Here is a 20,321-nt window from a genome sequence, read left to right as displayed (position 1 = left end):
CCCGGTCCCCGCCGGCCGCACCGAGCGGGGCCCGGAGGGGTCGTTCCCGCTGCCGCAGACGACAGCGAAGCGGGACGGGTCCGCCGCTCCGAGGCAGGGTACGGCCGTCACCGCAACAGGGCAGGGGATGAAGGGTTTATAGATTGAGAGAGACAGGTGGGTGCGGTTTACAAAGGCAGGATTGTAGTTGTTTATTTTAAGCATTTTTCCGTAAGGACATAATGAATAGTTCATAGCTGAAGTTTACATGCATCACCTCGCTGATAAACACTACATGGCATCTTCTGCTGGTAGCTAGACCCATGTTTAGAGTCGGCACGGAAGCGCCTTTCAGCTGCCTGAAGAGGGCACGTTTAGTGTCCTTAGTCAATTTACATTCTTAAACGTTTCATAGTTCGTTACATCCTAACAAGGAGGGCAAAATGGTAATTTCAAGATTGCACAACATATCCACCATTGACTTCAGGAATTGTTTAGATGCGCTATAGAAATATTCTCACTTTTTGCTTTCAAAAACAGGTTGAAGAACTGTCATCGCTGTGGGAGATTTTTGAAAACTCTTGTTCCAAGAATTAGAAACTTATCACCGGGACTTGGCCCTACGCTTACTTTCACAGCAACAACAGTTTCACCCACAGGGGTTCATACTTCCAGTAACAATTCCCAACAAATCAAGGTACGTCCTTGCTGGAGAAAAAGAACCCTTGCTTTGCATTCCTGCTCCCCTTACTCTTCTGCTGTGTCTGAACATCCCCTCCGGTAACTTCAGCTGACAGACCTTCTTCACACCTCGTTGTCACCTGTCTGTAACATTCCCCTTCGAGGTAGCAAGGTGAAACAGTTTGCACATCCACAGGGCTGATCCTACTGAGAGTCAGAACTCGTGAAAAGCACCTGCATTACCTGGCAACGCAAAGATTTTGCTAAGCAAGTCAAATCAGCGTTTCCTTAAACGCGATGACCTACCAAGCACTTCATCCTGCCTCTTCCCCGGTCCCTCTCCCACCCCAGCGAAGCTGAGGGCATTGCTGCACCAACGCAGCTCCCTCGCCTAGCTCCAGCCCAGCTGCAGGCAGGGAACTTCTTGTCTTGGACAGCACGGCAAGCAGGCCCTACCGCTTTGGTGATGGTTCGGTCACGCAGCTGCCAGGCCCAAGCCAGCGCTCCTGCTGGGGCAGGTACTGGCAACCTCCTGGCCCGTAAGAGCCTCACCAGTAAGCGCTCCTACACTACTTCTCTCACAGCAAAGGAGACCAGGAACTCAGATTTTCAGATGTCATTCATGTTAATCTCTGCAATATACACACAATTCCAGCCCATCCTGTGCCATGCAAAGACAAGACATCTTTCTCACTGCAAAAAAATCCATTTTTGTATCTGAAAGGAACAGATTATCTACCTTCCTCCTGCAGAGGAGGCAAAAAAACATCCCTACTGGCTGCTAGAGGGTGTCAGGACAGCGGAGATGCTGAGTTTAACACTACATAACAGGATAAACAGAGAAGGCAAGTTTGAGTACTATGTGCCATGCCTGCAGACAAACAAAAAAACCCACCCCAACAAAAAGCCCACACAGAACCCAAAAGCACACCAGTCCCGAACAAGACACACAACATACTGCAGAACGAAGCAGAATATCAAGTAATAGCTTTCTTGTGAGATGGGGATAAGCAGACATTAGAATCACTCACAAGTTTGTAGTTCATTAGGACTTAGAAGTATTTGTAATGTGTTAAACCATCATCACCTATTTTCTCTTCACAGCCAGTCACTTTTGGGTAAAAATAAATGGTTTTTTTCTGGTCCAGTTTTACAATGTGGAGGGTGAAGAGGAAGGTAGCAATACGAACACAAAATAAGCTCTATGCATAGGTTACAGACTTGCTTTTTGTACAATTTTCAGCAACATGTTTTTCCCCTTTTGCAAATATATGGGTAAATACTGTATCGATTGTTGTGGGAATTTTCTAAGGCAATGAACAAACAACATTGAAAAACAATCAGATATTGCGGCTACTGTACAGCTATGTGGATGAGAAAATGCTGAATGACCAAAGGACAGTAAATTCTCTTAATTCTGTGCAAATTCCAATAAAAACCCACGAAAAGTTCTGTTTTCTTGAGTTTAATTGGAGCTTTATTACTTAAGCTGTGACTTCACAGTCTTCACCTTCAGCAATTTGCAAAGAGGAGGCATACAAGAAAGGTTACAACACTTAATGGAAGGGACTCCCTACTGAACAAGGGGGAAGGGGCAATCCCAAGGCAGAAAAACTGGGAGCATCAATTTGTTCTCAAGTCTCATGTGAGGACTCCTGGAAAAGGCTGATTACTTGAAAGAAATCAAGGAAATAAATTTAGGAAGCAGAACCTGGGATTAAAGTGAGCTGGAACCAGAAAGAGACAAACACCAATGGCAAAATGCAAATAAACCAAGCAGAGTAAATCCAGACAGAACCCAAACAGTAACAGAGGCTGAATGAATAAATAAAGTCCCTAGGATTAAACCAGATTTATGCTGCCACTCAGCTTCTTCAACAGACATATAAAGCTGTAACTGATGGTGGCATGGTGGCTTCAGCCTCTGCTCCCCTGAAGCCACTGTCCAACCAGGTAGAAAAATAAAGGTCTAATTCACTGGAAATTCTTTCATTTACAAAACTAATGGAATAGGGTTTGTTTTTATGCTTCTGTGTCAACTTCCGATTTATCTTCAACTCCATTCTGCTCATCTTTCATTTCTGCATCCTCAGTGTGGCTGGTTTGAAGAGTAGCAGCTGACTAAACAGAGAGACAAAGAAAATATATTCCTTTGTTATACAAATTTGCTAGCATTTGCGAACAGTACCACAAACATTATTTGATTCTTATCACTTGGATACCTGGTCTCCCTGCAAGACTGAATTAAGATATCAGGACCTTCAGCCAAGAGAAACCAAAAATTTCTTTGCATTTTTTCTGCATCTAAGAAACAAAAAGCCATTTAGAGGAGGCTGAGAAATAATACTGGCATCAGATGGCTACGATTCATAACGTGGAGTGCAACACGCTTGGCACGTATAAGAAAGTGTTCTCCCACAAACTGAAATTCACTTAGGAAGCTTCTGCACAGAAATGCTTTTGTCCTACTTCAATTTCAATGAGATTCAATTTCAGCAATTCCCATACCCTGCCCCACCCCCAACTTGTACGAGGCACACTTGGACTCAAGATAGGAAGAAACATCTTTGTTGGACAACTGTCACTTGGATGTCCTCTGTAAGAGCTTAGCTGGAACAAAACCTAATCTGACAAGGTGGCTGCTCTAAAAGCCCCCTCCTTGCTGTATCTTCCAGGTGTGGAAGGCAGAGCGCCATGTGGTAAAAGTCCGAGGTCAGTTTTTACAATAGGACATAACCAGCACATCCTGACCTTAAAATAAATTTCAAACACAGTAAAGGGAAGTAGAAAGGTCTTGTCCTGCTCATCTCAAAAGACAGTGCAATGAAGTGGCTATTCCACCTGTCAGCTGAGCACCTTGAACCATCTGTTTTATTGTAAGGTTAGAGGAGAACCAAACAAGAACAAGGAAGGACATAAGCACGCACTGTTGGGGGAAGGAGGGGAATAAGAGGGGAAAAAGGGGCGGAATCCTTAAACTAAAATGTTCCATCAACTTAGCTGCAACAAGAAACCACAGCCAAAGAACATCCAGGCAAAGGTCAACCTTTCATCCTTAGAAGCATTCTGTGAAGCACGTGAGAGCAAAGTCTCCTCTGCACAGAAAATGTTAGCTAGCAATCCTGCGCTTAAGATACGGTGATAAACATCCTGACCTTTAAAAATTCACACTTTACATATGTGAACTATTTGAATTCATGAAAAGAACTACTGATGCAAGAGTGGCTGTCAAACTTCAACAGACCATAATATATGCAGATGCCCGGAGTTTCAGAACTATATAGTCCAAGCTGCTTTCTTAGCAATAAGACAACAGCTTGGTAAACAAACCCTCTTCTCCAGAACTCTTGAACTTCTCCCACCACCACTAACAGAGAAACTGTTGGAGCTCAAGTAAAGCAAGATGATAAATGAATTAACAGGAAAACATGTTTTCTCACAAGAAAAATCCCCAAGACTGACCTGGGGAGTAAGCGTCCTTTGTTTACAGTTCCATGTTCCATCGATCGCATTTCAATTAAAACCACATCAATTTGAAGTAGGCCAGACGGCTCCGAGAAAAAACAATGTAAACACATGCATATTCCCATAATCATCTATACTACTGAGAATAATGAACCAGGCCAACAGCATCCTGGCCTGTATCAGCAATAGTGTGGCCAGCAGGAGCAGGGAAGTGATCATCCCCCTGTACTCAGCACTGGTGAGGCTGCACCTCTAATATTGTGTTCAATTTTGGGCCCCTCACTACAAGAAAGACATTAAGGTACTGGAGCATGTCCAGAGAAGGACAACGAAGCTGGTGAAGGGTCTGGAGCACAAGTCTTATGAGGAGCATCCGAGGGAACTGGGGTTGTTTAGCCTGGAGAAAAGGAGGCTGAGGGGACACCTTATTGCTCTTTACAACTACCTGAAAGGGGGTTGTAGTGAGGTAGGTACTGGTCTCTTCTATTAAGTAAGTAGTGATAGGATGAGAGGAAATGGTGTCAAGTTGCAGAAGGGGAGGTTTAGGCTGGATATTAGGAAAAAATTTTCACCAAAAAGGTTGTCAAGCACTGGAACAGGCTACTCAAGGAAGGGGTTGAGTCACCATCCCTGGAGATATTTAAAAGACACGTAGACGTGGTGCTTAGGGACATGGTTTAGTGGTGGACTTGGCAATGTTAGGTTAACGGTTGGACTCGATGATCTTAAGGGTCTTTTCCAACCTAAATGACTCTGACTCTATCTGAAGTAGATTCTGATTCTATCCGAAGTAGATGGGAAAATTCGAACTAAGTGCCATGTCTTTGCAGTAACCCAAACAGTCTGCAATGCAAAGACTGTGAGTCTGCCTTTTGCCAAGGCTACAACTCTGCCAACTGTCTTAGGGGTTGAAGTGTACATTTTGAAAAGCACAAAGGCAGCCCTTTCGTACTTTTAGTGGATATAGCTTGTTTCAGCAATCCACTTTTCCTCTCTGAACAGCAGATCTTGCTGTGTCCCAGACCTAGCGCGGGAAGCCAGATTCCGAGCAGCTATGCTAGCTGAAAGGAACCTGCGGAGCAGAGCCTGACAGCTCGCAATTAAAACCTGCAATTTCAAAAGATGCCCAACAGTGAAATAATTCTAGTTTAGTTGCTGTATCTTTTATCTTCCTGAGATTTTTCATTAAAGCCTACCAAAAATTAAGGTACAGTGTGGCTATACAACACAATGACTAAAAGGACAGAATACTTTTTTCCAGGCTCCCATAAGCAAGGCCTGTTGACAACAAGCTGCTTTAGCCAAATACATAACTACGTGGACAGTGACACTTTCCTTGAAGAATCAGTGGGGAATGTCTGCATTTATGTGTTTACACTCCTCCATAAGAAGCAGAACCAAATCCACAGAACTACTGCTACTCTTTAAAGAGAAAAAGAAAAGAAAAAACCCACACAACCAAAAAGCCACAAACAGAACAGCTTCTCCACCAAACCATCCAGTTAGAGGTGATTGCCCTATGCTTACTATATGACTACTGTAGCAGAGTAAGAGATGAAGAATGGAATACATCTCCCATTGTCTCTGGTAGATAAACTGATTTCAGATGTATCTCATTTTGGAAGATTTGCAGAGGGGGAGAAAAAGAGAGGTTTGTGAAGTGTTTCATGTAGGAAATTGTCAGCCAACAGTCTGAGATGGTGGAATTGTGAGGATATGCTCATCTGAGGACAGGGGGCCTCTGGCCAGACTCACTGACACAGTTAACCACAGGAAACTGACATACCAATGTCTGACAATTTTTAAGATTCTCGATGCATATTCTGGGAAGGTGAACACAAAGATCTGTGAAAATAACCTCACAAGATGCAAACTTCTGCACTTCCCAGCGTTACTGAGAAAATTTGGGTCTGATATAAATCCCAGATTTGTCTTGGAAGTTACGGGTTTACCTAGTCCTTCTGGACCATCAGATTTAAGGAAAACAAACAACATTTTCTTAGGATGTGTGATTCTCACCAGTAACTTTGAATGTTTCTTGCTAGCAGATACAACCTTGTTACAACTTGTATTCAAATATTGCCTTTGTTCACTGAACTAGTATTTACTAAAATTCTAGTGAAAGCTTAGTAGGAAAGCTGTCCATACAGTAGAATAACGAATCTTCTGACTGCCTGAATTCTGACACTTCATAATCAATCTGTGACATATGAGGTGGAGAGCATCAACCACATCGTAATGTCTCCATGAGAAGCAAGATGGTCTCAGTAGATAGGCCACCCAGGCACCAGAACAGACTGTTCTTTAGAACAATCAGTTCAAAGAGAATAGGCGCTTTTTTCAGTTCTTGAACGTTATCATATTTGCATCCTATCACTTCAATTGCCTTCTGATTAGCACTGGTCTGTCGCAAAAATCAGTTGAAATAAGGAGAAGCATTCTGTGCAATGCTTGGTACTGCTAGTGGTCTTGTTCAAACAAGACGGCCTGATCATTTTGACTGTTGGCTATTTCCAGGCTTTCCCCCCAGAGGAAGCTAATTGAGTGTTTTCCCACTATATTTATCTGTACTAAGAAGTAAGCTGAATACCTAAAACACTATTCCTTGTCTAACATGTGACATCACCTCTTGTAATCTTCTGGAGTAGTGTTAATTACCTTTAAGTCTTTGTCTGCAAGCCTTTGGAACATGTTGGCGTACATCTTTTTCTCTTTCTCATGCTGCTCCCGTATTTTTTGCTGACAAGTTACCAGTTGCACTTTGGCAGCTTTGTTACTTGGATAAAGTTGTATCACCTTCTGGAAATCTCCCCGGGCCAATTCAAAGTCATTGACAGCCAAGTGCGCTTCTCCACGCCGGAAGAGGCCTTTTTCATTGTTGCTATCCAATTCAAGTGCCTGCATTAAAAAACAAAACAAAACCACATTCAAGAATAATTTTTCTTTTTTTAAAATAAGATGCAGTCAGAACACCAGAGACTGCTAGAAACTTTACCTTCTGAAGTAGATTTATGAGTCTTATCAGGGCTTATTAGTAAGGCGAGTTGAAGATAGCTGAAGTAAATACAGAGAGGACTGAATATAGTAGGATATTTGACAGAGAACCAGCAAGTCTAAGATTTAGTCCTGGCTCTATTCCAGTTCTTTGAAGGACCTTTGCCAACATGACTACCTTCACCACATCTCAGTGTTTCTAACTTCTAAATACTTGAATACTCTCAATGTAGCAGGAATTTAGTAAAAGATATTCAAAGGACAATAACTGTGAAAATAACCTGTTGGATATTTTTAAAGTGTGTATTCAGTACTACCCAGCTGCCACCTGACAAGAAAGGCCAAACGCCACATGGGCTAGTATCCCTCAAATTGTTAAAGAGAGAGATAAACTGTCAGATTGCTTGTGCAGCTTAAAAATAAACAAACCCTTACTACCTTGTTGCAGTTCTCCAAAGCCTGGGAGTATTCCTTCAGCTTGAGATGGCACATAGCTAGATTAAGGTGAGCAGCAAGCCTCAAGCTTCTGGCTTTTGTATCCTCCTCATCAGAGAGTCCTGATTCATGCTCCAGCCATGACACAATCTTCTTATACTGCAATGCTGCCCGTTTGTATTTCCCCTCCTGTAAACAAGGCAATTCAATTATCACACAGCTCATCACACTAACTTTTATCTCCCTCTTGCCCCTTCTGCTTACCTTGAGCAATAGATCTGGAAAAAATAACTCAATCAGAAAATAACTTCTATCATCAAAAATATACTACTTCTGAAAGCCATTCTTCCATAGGATCAGAAAATCTTTAGGAATACCTACTGGTTCTCCCACTAAAGCTAGGGGTATAGGCCAGCATTGATACTTCACTCTCAACTCCCACCTTATATTCAACTTTTGATACAAAACAAGGAAGAAGGGGCATTTTCAAAACAGCACAACTACTGCTATGTCATGAAGATAATGGGGGGAAAGTCTGCCTTTAGCTGGTCAAATTATTTGAAACAGCTTCTCCACACTTCTCTACCCAAATGAATGTGGTTCATTCACAGCACTGACTTAAATACTGTAACCCTGGTGCCATTCAACATATGCCCTGAAGTTATCTGTAGGTACAGCAAACAGCTCAGAGAGAACTAACTCCCTGCAGAGTTAGTTCTTTGGATATTCCAACTCTGAGGCCTTCTTTTTTTTTTTTTTCTTTTAAGACACCTTCCCCTCCAGTCCTCCCTGTAAAACATCACAGAGAATACCATGAACACCACTCTGAAATCACAGAAGCTGCAATCATCATTATCAGCTCATGACATGAACTAAGAAATGCTATTATTACTTGGGGACTGTAATTTACCTTGAAGTACTGTGTGCCTCTCTCCTTCACAATGCAGCTTTGTTCCAGCTTCTCATCTGTGTTCATTTCCCAAGACTCCTTAGCCTACCCAAACAGGAACAGTTGTAGTCAATGATACAACTTCTGGGCAAACCAAGTGGCTATGCTGCTTCCCACTAACAGTATGGCAGAGATAGGTTTGGCAAAGCAGAGTTTTGCACTGCTACTGGAAACTGGGCTAGAGCAGGAGAGACACTGACAGCCATGGACAGAGTTACAGTAAGAACAAGGACAATTTCAGCCAAGAGCTCCCAGCATGTCATCATCTCCGACAACAGTGGCTTCCCTATTTCAGATCAACATTCAAGGATTCCATCATCCTTGTTTAAGCTGCACCCACCCTTCTTCCCCCACTTCCCAATCTCTTTGGGACTTCATCTCTTGTTCCTACCTTTTCAAAGCTTTTGAGTTTCACTTCATACTGTAGCTCTGCATCTGGAGGGATCTGAAATTTCTCCTTCCCAGCACTTCCAAAACCATAGCTGTAAGATTGGGGGGGGGGGGGGTAAGAAAAAAAAAAAAAAAAAAAATAAAAAGAGTTCCAAAACTATCCAGCCAGCCATATGTGCTATATAGGAAGCTGGAGGGAAAAACCACATGCAAATCTGGGATGCCTATACAGCATTATTACAAGACAAAGGCTTGAAGAATTCTGGGTAGTATTCTAAAATTAGCAAGGACAAGGTAGAAGAAAGCTGGAGAAACCTGGGGTTAATTTCGTTAATCTCTAGGTTACCAGTTAACTTTCTTTTAACTTCACATAAGCTAAAAAAAAACCCCAAAAACAAAAAAACCAAAAAAACTCTATCAAGGAAAAAAAAAAGACTTTCAAGTTATACACATCTTGCTTCATATTCACTGTCTGAGACTGTTTGCTTCAGAGCATCTGTATTTTAGTACTACTCTCAGAAAAGCAAAGATAACAATAAACACAGAGATTAAGTGAACAGCTGTACGCTTAACACACTGCCAATCAGCTGATAAACAGTAAATGCCTATAGAAAGGTTCTGTGTTGCAATTCCAGTAAGAAGTTGCATATTAGCAGGAAAACGCTCAAGATCAGATTGCTTTGCTTTTCTTCTCCCTTCAGGTTCAGTTCCAGTTTAAAAAACTTAAAATAAAAACTGAAATGAATTAAAGTTTCATGGAAACAATCAGTGCAAACTCCACTTGTTTCAGATGTGTTCTCACTGTAAAGAGAAAATTCTGCTTATATCCAAGACTGTTTGAGTTTACAATATTGGACGGTCATACCTCTCAGTCAGCTGTTCTAAGTCTCAGAGAGTTCTCATAATGGTCCAAGGTTTGGATATAACTTTGCCTTGTATCTCACAGGAATCTTGAAGGTCTTCTTCCAAAAGGCTTTCAGAATACCAGTGAATGTTTTCTACTAACAAAGGATTTCTGATAGTTTTTACTAGCCACATCACCTAAGGACTAGCTATCTGGTCACACTGGGCTGCTCATAAGGCTCTTCAGCCCTTTTCCTATTCTGAGGCTGTTCTTTAGGTATCTGTATATGCACTGCTTTATAGTAAGTACTGTTTCTTTAAGAGGTACCACAAAAATGTAAGTTAAAGAGAGCAACGGTATTTTTTTTTTAACATTCACCGAGACCAACACTATAGAGACTTAAGTAAATTTCTTTTGGAGTGCTACTACTTCACATCCAAGTGGCAAAGCAATCTTAGCTCTGTACTTCTCATACATCACACTTTTGGGGCTAATCAGGTTTTTACTACAGCACTGAAAAAAGCTGAAGAGCATTATAACAAAACACTTCATTCTGGCCAGCTGCTTAGTATAAGCCCTTTGAGTATCAAAAGATCAGAAACAGCATACTTGGGTTTGAGATAGAACACGGATTCCTCAGATTTCTCCATTTTTTGAATTGCTTTCTCCAGACCATGAGGAAGATCATAGTTGTCACCTTCTCCGATCTCAAACCGCAATTCCCGCCTGTCAAAAACACGATCTCCATATCGGCCTTCAAACTGGACTGGTAACATAAAACAGAACAACCCAGAGAAAAATCAGAACATATCTATCTATGGTAAGGTGCACGTAGCACAGGTAATATAGGGAGTACCAAAACCTCCTAAACAGTCTTTTCTCTTTTAACAGCTACCTATGCATGGCGGCTACTGGCAACAAATAGAACTGCTGCTACTAGCAGTTGCTACTGCTAATAAACACTTTTTTTGTTCATCTGTGTTTTGTGGTTTTTTTTTCACTCCAACAAGTGCCAGAACTATTTCCCTTCTTGTTTCTTAGCAAATGGAAATACTATATTATATCAGACTCATCAACCTTTCATGATCAGATAAGCACTTTATCTGATTCAGTATCTCTGGAGAAGACAGTTGCTGCTGGAAAATGTAGACCTCGCTAGAAATAAGAGAATGAAAGCTTACTCTAGGTTGTTAAGTTACTCAGTAAAGGAAAGAGAAGCCACGTATTGCTCTCCCTAGTTGTAGATTGGGAAAAAGGTTCTGCCCTCTCACATGGTAAACCCATTTACTATTTGTGTAACATACTTACTCTCTACAAGCGCACCCTCGTTGGGCTTGGAGTAGCCTTCCCCTTTTTTACGGATTCTTCGGATGATGCCACCGTCTTCATCATCAGTGAGGTCCTCCCCCTTGAACTCAAAAAGTTCTATCTGTGGAGGGAAGAAAAGCCGTGCATTTATTCTCACCACATCAGTTCAGTAACTCACAGGATTTGTTCTCCAGAGATCTTTGAAACTATAACTGTTCAGGAAGCCACTATCTTAGTTAATGTCCTGCAAGATATTAGATAGCCAAGGCTAAGAAGATGCTGTATTCAGTAGATACTGGATGGAAACCTATGGAAGAGTTTCAGATTATATTCAGGCCTTTACGCCTTCTTCTCCAGCAATCTTGGTCCCCCAATAGTACAAATTAGATCCTTTAACTGAAAGGACTGTGAACCTGGCTTCTGAATAAAGCTTACATGAGCCACAATGCTTGGGGACTACTGCAGAAAAAAGATTCTGTTGGTTTCTTTAATAGTATTTTTACTAATGTCTGCAGGCAGAAGTATGGATAATGGTTTTTGGGCTTGAGGTTTTGTTTTTTTAATGAGGGAAAATACCTTTTGAACACATTAAGCCAGGAAGAATTTGCTCCCAGCTGCCACTTTGTAGTGCTACCACACTGATCAGCAGCTGTCATTCCCTCTTACTCTACAGTCAAGTAGAGTCACCGGTAGTGTCACTGCATCCAAGGGCCGGAGAGATTTGTAAGTAATGCAAGGACAAAAAGAGCAGGAAAATGAAATATCAAGATGCAATCCTTATCCTTAAGTCCTGATTATACCCTTAATTCCATCTATGGTCAAATTCAGATCAACTTTAAAGTGCTTGGAATGGAGCCCAAACTGATTCCAAATGCTTGTCCTGCAATATTAAAAGAAATTCAAGAATACCTTTTCAGACTTCAGCTATTCCCCACCTGTTTCTTCATCCTCCTACTCTTGGGCCACAGGACAATAGTTTCAAGACTTCTGTGTCATTTTCCCTTGCATGCCTGAACAGACTTAGTGTTCTTTTTACTTTTTCTTTTTTTACATTTCCCCCTCTTGTCATTTGCCTTGTCATTGTGTATTGTGGGATCATTTCAGAAAAAAATTATTTCCAGGAGAATGATAAAACAACAAAACCATGATCTGGCCCACATTTAATCTGAAGTTGTTGCTGCAATGAATTCTTTAGAATTTTTAAGAGCTGGTGTTATTGTAGGAGATAACTATCCAGCCTGAATCTTTACACGCCCTCCCAAGTCTCTAATGCAAATCATAGTGTGAAGTGGGAGTACCATGATAAGATGGAAAAATAGTCTAGTCACAAAAGAAATTTGTGTTGCTGCTATGCAATTAAGAAAAATAATCTTTTGCTAACCTATGTTGGAGTAAAACAATAGTAAAAACAGCACAAAAGAGCAAGTCATTATTATGAGCATTGTTTAGACTAAGTACCTCGTTTAAAAAAAAAAAAAGTTCAGGGCTAATGCTGCAGAGGTTCATGGCACTGGACTTAAGATACCTGGAATGCAAAAGGAATTGAATATTCACCAGCACAAAGAGTATTTCCACTTCATATTTTGATGGATACTTAATAACAAGTAATATTCTGGTCTTTCTCTTCAGTCTGTCTGAAGCAAGCTAAGTCATTCTAGAACATGCCACTGATGATCACAGACGTTCCCGCCCCCCCCTTTTTTTTTAACCCGAACGACAGTATTCTACTGAAGAATCTATTTATATTGCTCAGCAAAAGCAACCATGAGGAAGAAAAAAAAAAACCCAAAAAAAACCCCAAAACACCAAACCATAAGACATCCATTATTTCAGGTCATAATGAAATGCTGATCTGGTGATGACATAGCTACAAAATCTTTTAAGTTTTAGAGGGCCCTTTTTAAGGCAACTTGGACAAATTTTGATAAGGTGATGGCACTTGCAAAGGAACCATGCTGACATTGTTTTAAATAATAGAAAGGAAACCAAGGAGCAAGACTGAAGAAAGTGGAAGCTTAAGAGATTTTAAATGCCCAAGAGTCATACTAGTCAGAAATCACTCCTACCTAACAGAACTTAGGAAAACTTTCTGGATCTAAGTTCCATCCCACCCCCCCAATTCAGGACACACCCAGCACTGCTTATTTGTTGTAGCCAGTCATCTGCAGGCCATTTTGTTAAGGAAGCACAAAACCATCATGGGCAGCTTCAGTGCTTTTCTTTCCTTCTCCCTTTCCTCCTCTAATATTACTGCTCAGGCAGGCATTAGGGGATACAAGGGGCCATGAATGAAACACTACTTTTATTTAAACAGTACCTAGAAGATAGACAGGTCAGACTGGCATCATTAAGAAAAACCTAGTGGGAAGTGAATAATCTGGATGACTGTATGAGAGACACTCACTAGTACTCTCATGAAACAAATCCCATCTTGCAATTAGTGCTTTTATTTATGAAAAGGTTAGGTATCATCTCTTGTTGCAGGACAACAATGTAGCATCCTGTGTACTAGCGCTAAGCCCTTAAGAATGCATTATTATGCTGCCAAGGTAGAAGGTCTTGAGCTTTGAGACACTGCGCGTGGACAGTAAAAAGCAGAGAAGCTGAACGTCTTCAATAATTGCTACAATGAAGTTCTGTTTGTTTTTTCCTTTCCCTCAACCAAAATGAAGGGAGCAGAAAAAGGTGGAGAGGTAGGGGAAAAAAAACCAAAAAACATTAAGAGTTTGCATTTGAATCATCAGGTCAGAACACAGTAAATGTGTTAGTGTTTTTATCTGCCCTTTCAATCCTGCCCTATATTACACTCAGTATCACTCGCATTCCAAGCACGTGTAGTTTGATCCACTATAAATAAGCCATGAGTATCTTCAGATTTATATGTTTAAAAAATAATGTTTAAGAACAGCTTTGCAAGATACTATTTTTCAACAGTCAACCGCAGAAATAATGGCATTAATTTTGATGTACTCAAAATGAGTAAGTTCTCATCCCTTAGTGGCTTGGGATACTACCTGCTGGCAGTAGGTTTTTTAATACTTCCACACAAAATACATCTTTAATGCTAGTACTCACAAGTTCAGGGACAAAAGAAATGCAAATACACTATCCAAATGTAATACAAATACAATATCCAACTATGTTTAGTTTACCCTTCTTAACAGATGCTCATTGTTTCCATTAAAATCTAAACAGGCTTTCAGTCCCTACTCCACAAGCTGTTTTTACCTTCCTCAGATATTAGATACAACATTCAATCTTAGAGCAATCATCAGAGCTTAAAAACTTTCCTTATGCCCCCAATGTAGGAGTCCACTCCATTGATTAAGTATTTTAGAACAAAGTAATTTTAAAAATCACACTTAGGTAGCGTCCATCTGCCCTCTCTCAGGTGCAATTGATTTTTTTCCTGGAAAATTGATAGCAAAAATATATCCTCCCAAAACACTGTTTAGACTGTTTGTCAGAGCATGCTCCAGAACAGCTTTAATATCCTGTATGGAAAAACCAAACCCGAGTCTCAGCATTCTGAGCAACCACTGACACTACTAAAATAACGCACAAGACACAGCAGCTATTTCCACCCCCTTTTGGGAAGGGGATGGGGGGGGGGGGCAGGGAAGATGCCTTAAAGATCACTAGGAAACAAGTTCTGTCTTCTGCTGGTGACGTTAAGAAATACCCATGCTAATCAGCTCCATGCTCACCAAGACATGCAGCTCACCTCCGAGGAGACCAGCTGTCCACGTGAATTGTAAAACTAATGTTACCCAGACACCAAACTCAAGACTGCTCAATCTGTCACAGGGACCAAGTGTGTACAAATTACTTTCTATGATCTTAAGATTTATCAGTGTAACCTGGATCCACAGACAGACTTTGGTAATCAACAAACAACCTGAATCCAAACTGTTCTTATGGTGCTTTAAGGCTTATTAAAATGCACAGCTCTACAGAAAACAGAGTTCATAGTTGCAGGGCTGTTCAAATACACTTTATATTCTAGCAGTTTATATGGGCTAATTATCTCTTTTCTCCCCCCAAAAGCTCATAAAAGATTGCATTAATATTGCAAAGACAACACAAAAAAGTATGAAAAATATATTACTGAGGACATTAATTACTCTTTCTGCTGTTGAAAACTTCATAATGTTTAACGTAAGTATCACTACTTTGAGTATTATCAAGTGGAAAGAGGATTACAGATTTTTTTTTTTCAACTAGTTCAGAGTCTGCCACTGAGACAGTCTGCTCTCCCAACCTGCACTCTCCTACAGTGAATCATTCCGTAACTGTAAAATTAAAACTAGGAACACTGGAAAACATTCAAGTATTTTAAAAAACTCCGAAATAAGGGAACCTGAGCCATTGCTGATCAGTTGCAGCCGGACTAGAACTCTATGCTTTGCCCACGTTACCCTAATTGACCATATTTTTCTCTTCAGAAAACCTAACATTCCTGTTTTGAAAGGATACTACTCACACATTTTCTACAGTGAAATATGATTTTTGTTCGTTTTTCAAGCATACAGCTTTAGTGACCGCCTCTCACTTACCTCAAAAATCAGTGTAGCATTGGGAGGTATCTTTGGGGGGCTCCCAGCTGAGCCATAGGCGTATTCTGGTTTACATGTAATCCGACAGATTTCACCAACCTTCATAGTTGCCACAGCAATGTCCCATGCTTTGATCACCTCACCTATGCAAGTCAAATTTCAGTCACACGATTGCTAGGCATACATGAAAGGCGTGATCAGCTGTGAAACTGAGCACCATCACTTTTATTATGCAAAAGCTAAGACAGAGCAGAAATACTGAAAGACTTGGGCTCACTCTGATTTATGTACATCAGTTTTAACCCTAATCAAATTATAAAGTTACCTGGGGACCCAAATTTGGCTAAATTTCTTCATTCTACGTGTACTGATTCTTTTCCTTCCCTTACTTCCTCGCCTATAGAGAATACAAGTCATCTGAACAGAGCAGCCTGAAGCACTTGGCACAATCTCAAGTGCAAGGAAATAACAATAAACTCTTCAAAGAGGAAGGTCTTAGGGTGAGAGATTGCCTGCTCGTATTTTGAAAACAATCCAAAACAACAAGCCTTTTCTCTCTGTACTTTATCAGTTGGCAAAGAGCAGCACGAGTGGTAACTAAGTTACATGCACTTGTAACAGAAATGGGGAGGAAAGCAGAAGTAGTATTCCTTCTAAAGCCTAAAGTGAACAGAAGCTGGATCCTCAAGTAACAAAATCCTATCTCTCACTCAAGCTCTCCTACTTGCTGCTCCTTTCAACTTAATCAACCAGCCTTCCTATTAGTCTTAGTATTAATAGGTACACTTCATATCATCTCAAATTTCAGTACACTGCAGAATTTATCTCCCAAATAAAAAAGCAGCAGGTAAGGAACTACCAGGGGCAGCTCAGATTGAGTAATAAGATTTACTGGAACAAGGATGTTTCGATTTTTGCATTCAAAAAATGAAGGCTTTTGATAATGAAGAGATGCACTGCTTCAAGATTCATAGTTGGGTTAATTTGGGAACTTAAGGAAAGAGGGAGTAGGTTTCATCATGCTGCAGCTGACAGCTGCCCCTGTGCACCTTGTCCCAGTATCTGGTCACAATTAAGTACTTCCGAATTTGAGTCTTTGACAAAAAAACAACCAACAAAATGCACATTCTGGCTATTTAACTACCCTTTATCACTACGCTTCAAAGCAGATTTGCTCCCCTGGAGTGCTTTGTCTGAGGCCCATGAATTCTTCAGCAGGCCTCATCACAGGGCTATACAGTTTTCTCATTAAGAAAAATCTCAGAGCTGTTCTGATTGGGCCATTCTAAGAGAATAAACCTTAAGCTCTGAAAACAAGTTTAAATAGCAACTTTAACATGCGAAGGAGCCACACATGCAAGGAAATCCCATCTCAATTATTACCAAAACTGTTCAATACCAAACACAGGACATACCTTTCCCCAAGTCAAATGAAAATTTGTCTCTCCTGTCCAGACTGGAGTCAAATTTTGTGCCATCAAGGAGCCATCCTGTGTAATGGACAGTCACTTTATCACCTATCATCGGAGACTCTGTCCCACTGCCTTCTCTCTTGACAACCTGAGAAAAACAGTAAGCAACATTAAGATGAAGAAAACTGGGTCTGCCTAGTGGACATTAATTCCATTTACTTAGATCCATGCATTATCATCTTCAGTAGATAAAGGATTTGCAGGTTTACTTCAGTTATCTGGAAATGGACTGACTAGTCTGCCTACAGATTAGCAGTGTTGCAAATGCAGGAACCTCAAGATGGCTCTGCTGTGATACGAGAACTTATCTGGCAACAGTTGGCACCAGCTTACAGATCTCTGCATCTATAGTTAGCCATGTCACTTACCTTTCCTCATGAAGATTTTAAATGATCTTGAAACTTAATCAGGTAAAGCATTAGGCAGGGCTTTTTGCTTTATTCAAGTACTTTCCTCACCACCACTCTATCATTACCCCTGAGTTTGGTGTTATAGGCGAAGTATTTAAACAAGAGCGAGCTGGTTCTTTCCATGCAAAGTCTATTCTAACATGTAATCTGAGATTACTTGAGTTAAACCAGACGGTTTAACAACGGTTAACAGAATCTCACCCCAACACAGGTTAGTTGTAGCAGCCAACAAACTTAACGCTTAGGAATTATTATATTGTATTGATTTTGTCTCCCCACAACTCTGACACAGATTGCCAGCACCCCAATTTCACATACAGCTGCAAGGATTTTATTTTCTTCTCAAGAGGTTCCCCAGCCTAGCTACCAAGGCCAGTATCAACTAAATCTACACTATACAAAGAGCAAGATCGGCCAATCTCTCTCGTGTTCATTTGAAATGTATATAAAAATAGAGAGTAATACTGACATATCTCATAGGGCAAGGATGTGAAGCCTTGCCCGTAACAGGATTCCTGAAGTTCAAATTTGAGTTTCCTCCAGTACTGATTGAAACCACCTAGCTCAGAGCCAAAGCTCTACATTACTTCAGCTAGACAAAAGGGAACCAATGGAGGACCCTATCTGCCTGCATCTACAGAGATCTGGAAAACATACTGTTCATACAAGATAAACACTTATTCAAGAGCAGTTATACAGAAGCATGGGTTGGTGTCCCTCCTTTAAAGAAAAGCTATAAAAATGTCATGCTTCTATACCACTCATGTTTTTCACTGAAGGAAGCAGACCCTTGGGAGCCTCCTTCCCGAATTTCAACTTCTTGCAATCTCCTACTTTGCCTCCCACCATCCCCACAACTGAGTATATGACAGAAATGCCAGCACCCTCCACCCAAAGCCGAGGCAATGCAGACAGCTTCTGTCAGACTTGACAAGCTGAAAGTACCTCACTGGATGCATGAGAGAGAAAAAAAACAAAACAAAACCCCCAAAAACAACAAAAAAACCAACCCAGAAAAAAAATACTACCTGCTCAGTTTCCTAGGGAGAGAATGCTCAGTGCTAAAAGGGATGCCTGACCTCACACAGCACACCATCCTCTTACCCTGCACCACCTCAGTGCTACAGCAGTTATTAGCATTACAGAACTAATCTATTGATTTTTTCCCCCAAGAACAGCAAAAATTGAAGCAACCACTCTCCTAGAGATAAGGAAACACAGACATATGAAAATAACATGAATCTGGTAATCAACCTAAACTACATCATGCTTAGATAGATATATATATATAAAAAAGCAGATTCAAACTAGTAATTTTAAAGCAGCCAATCTGAAATAACTTCAAAATAATAATTGCATTTAATGGAAATTTACTAAGCTTCTCCAAATGCCATATTCTTGTAGTGTCATACCAAATTATCCAACACCAAAGTAGTGAATATCTCATTTTCAGTATCTATATGAAATTATTCTTTTGCATTTATTTAATTTCATTTTCAAGAGACGTGTTTCCCTTTTTTCATATACGCAATAGGGCAACCCTATTTTCCATAAGGTTTACGTTTCCCTTTCAGATGGAGAAACCTGATTTTTCTGTTCATATTGTGATAGCAAGTATTTCTATTTCTAAACTTAAATACTCACACTAGAAATAGTGCAAGCACATTCAGCAATACCAGGTAAAAATCTCTGGATACCATTCTGATACAAAGCTAATGAACAAATAAAAAAACCTCTCCTGCAATCAGTGCAATGATACCAGTACAAAACTGGTATAAATTAGTTCAGAGTTAGACCCTTGATTTCAACGGGTGTATTCTGCACTCTGGCAATTACTAGAAAAATAAAATCCATGAAGGCTGGTCTTCATGACCTCTAGTCTTTTTGCCTTATCAATTCACAATCTCACCTTTTTTGAGGTTTTCACAACCTCAGTTCTTTTGCCAGTATTTTCTCCTCCCCTCCTTTTAAAAAATTGATTTAAAAAAAAAAATCACCTAATGCTTCTCCATCATCAAAAGGTGGGTAGTGCATGGACTAGGCAGACACTCACTGCCTTTTACCATGCCCGGGGATCTGAGATGCAGGAGACCCGCAGTCAGCTTCCCGGGCAGCCAGGCAGATGAGAACTCTAACCTGATACTGTGCTATGTGCAAAAATAGAAACTCTCACCAAAGCAGGTTAGCAGGAAACATGGGAAAGCGGAGTATGGAAGCCAACCACACATCTTTCATCTGTTTCCTGATACCCCTCCTGAACTGGAGACACCGTCTCTATGACGAACCCAGAATTTAAAGCCAGAAGGCTCTAAAGGTTAAAACCAGAATTTTGCCTTTGCTGCAGTGCCGCTTTTCTTCTCCCGAACACCGTAACTCTGAAATTTCGCTGCGGTTAAAAAAACGCTTCTAGCGATCGTTGAAGTTTTTAAGCGAGACTACAGAAGTTTCTAGAGATATGGAAATAGGAAATATCTGACAGAGGAAGTCCGTGCAACTCCCCCTCACGGTATAAATTCTGCTACCCTTGTCAACCGACTTCCCAGTACAAAGGAAAGAAGCCAGTCCACCGGCACGCTCGGGACAGGGCACAGACCCCGACGGCGGCCAGCCCCGCCGCCGCCCTCACCTGCACGCTCCGTTCATGGCCGGTTTCCCCACCGAAGCCGAACCGAGGGGCGGGCAGCCTTTCCGGCCCCCGCCGCCGGGCTGCGTTTTTGCATCAGGCCCACGTGTGCAATGCACCATCTCAGGTCTGAGAGGCTGCTCCGACCAAGATGGAGAGCCCCGCGTCCAAGACTCTTCCACACAGGCAAAAAAAGCGGGCAGCGCAGCACCAGC

The 20,321-nt window shown here is 41.1% G+C and overlaps 2 protein-coding genes across 3 annotated transcripts in view; both read right to left on the bottom strand.

Annotated features, from left to right (window-relative positions):
• Positions 1 to 204, bottom strand: part of ITFG2 (integrin alpha FG-GAP repeat containing 2) — a 13,657-nt gene extending 13,453 nt beyond the window's left edge. Inside the window, exon 1 of the mRNA XM_010575457.1 lies at positions 22 to 204. Within this exon, the coding sequence (XP_010573759.1) occupies positions 22 to 204 (183 nt within the window). The remainder of the gene's footprint in view (positions 1 to 21) is intronic.
• A 1,405-nt stretch (positions 205 to 1,609) lies between these two features.
• FKBP4 (FK506 binding protein 4, 59kDa) overlaps positions 1,610 to 20,321 on the bottom strand; it is a 19,488-nt gene continuing 776 nt past the window's right edge. The window contains exons 2-10 of one of the 2 annotated variants that reach the window (XM_010575401.1): positions 17,017 to 17,161; positions 15,602 to 15,744; positions 11,046 to 11,166; positions 10,347 to 10,503; positions 8,895 to 8,985; positions 8,465 to 8,548; positions 7,558 to 7,743; positions 6,784 to 7,023; positions 1,610 to 2,777 (exon numbers count right to left, since the gene is read on the bottom strand). In XM_010575401.1, coding sequence (XP_010573703.1) covers positions 2,736 to 2,777; positions 6,784 to 7,023; positions 7,558 to 7,743; positions 8,465 to 8,548; positions 8,895 to 8,985; positions 10,347 to 10,503; positions 11,046 to 11,166; positions 15,602 to 15,744; positions 17,017 to 17,161 — 1,209 coding nt within the window. In that variant the 3' untranslated portion in view covers positions 1,610 to 2,735. Of the gene's footprint in view, positions 2,782 to 6,783; positions 7,024 to 7,557; positions 7,744 to 8,464; positions 8,549 to 8,894; positions 8,986 to 10,346; positions 10,504 to 11,045; positions 11,167 to 15,601; positions 15,745 to 17,016; positions 17,162 to 20,321 lie in introns of both variants that reach the window. The other variant, XM_010575399.1, reaches the window with a different exon arrangement.

This window comes from Haliaeetus leucocephalus, unplaced genomic scaffold (genome assembly GCF_000737465.1).
Source record: "Haliaeetus leucocephalus isolate CR32 unplaced genomic scaffold, Haliaeetus_leucocephalus-4.0 Scaffold473, whole genome shotgun sequence".
Taxonomy (NCBI): Eukaryota; Metazoa; Chordata; class Aves; order Accipitriformes; family Accipitridae; genus Haliaeetus; species Haliaeetus leucocephalus.
The sequence above is the reverse complement of the archived record's forward strand: the minus strand, read 5'-3'. Positions and strand labels throughout refer to the sequence as shown.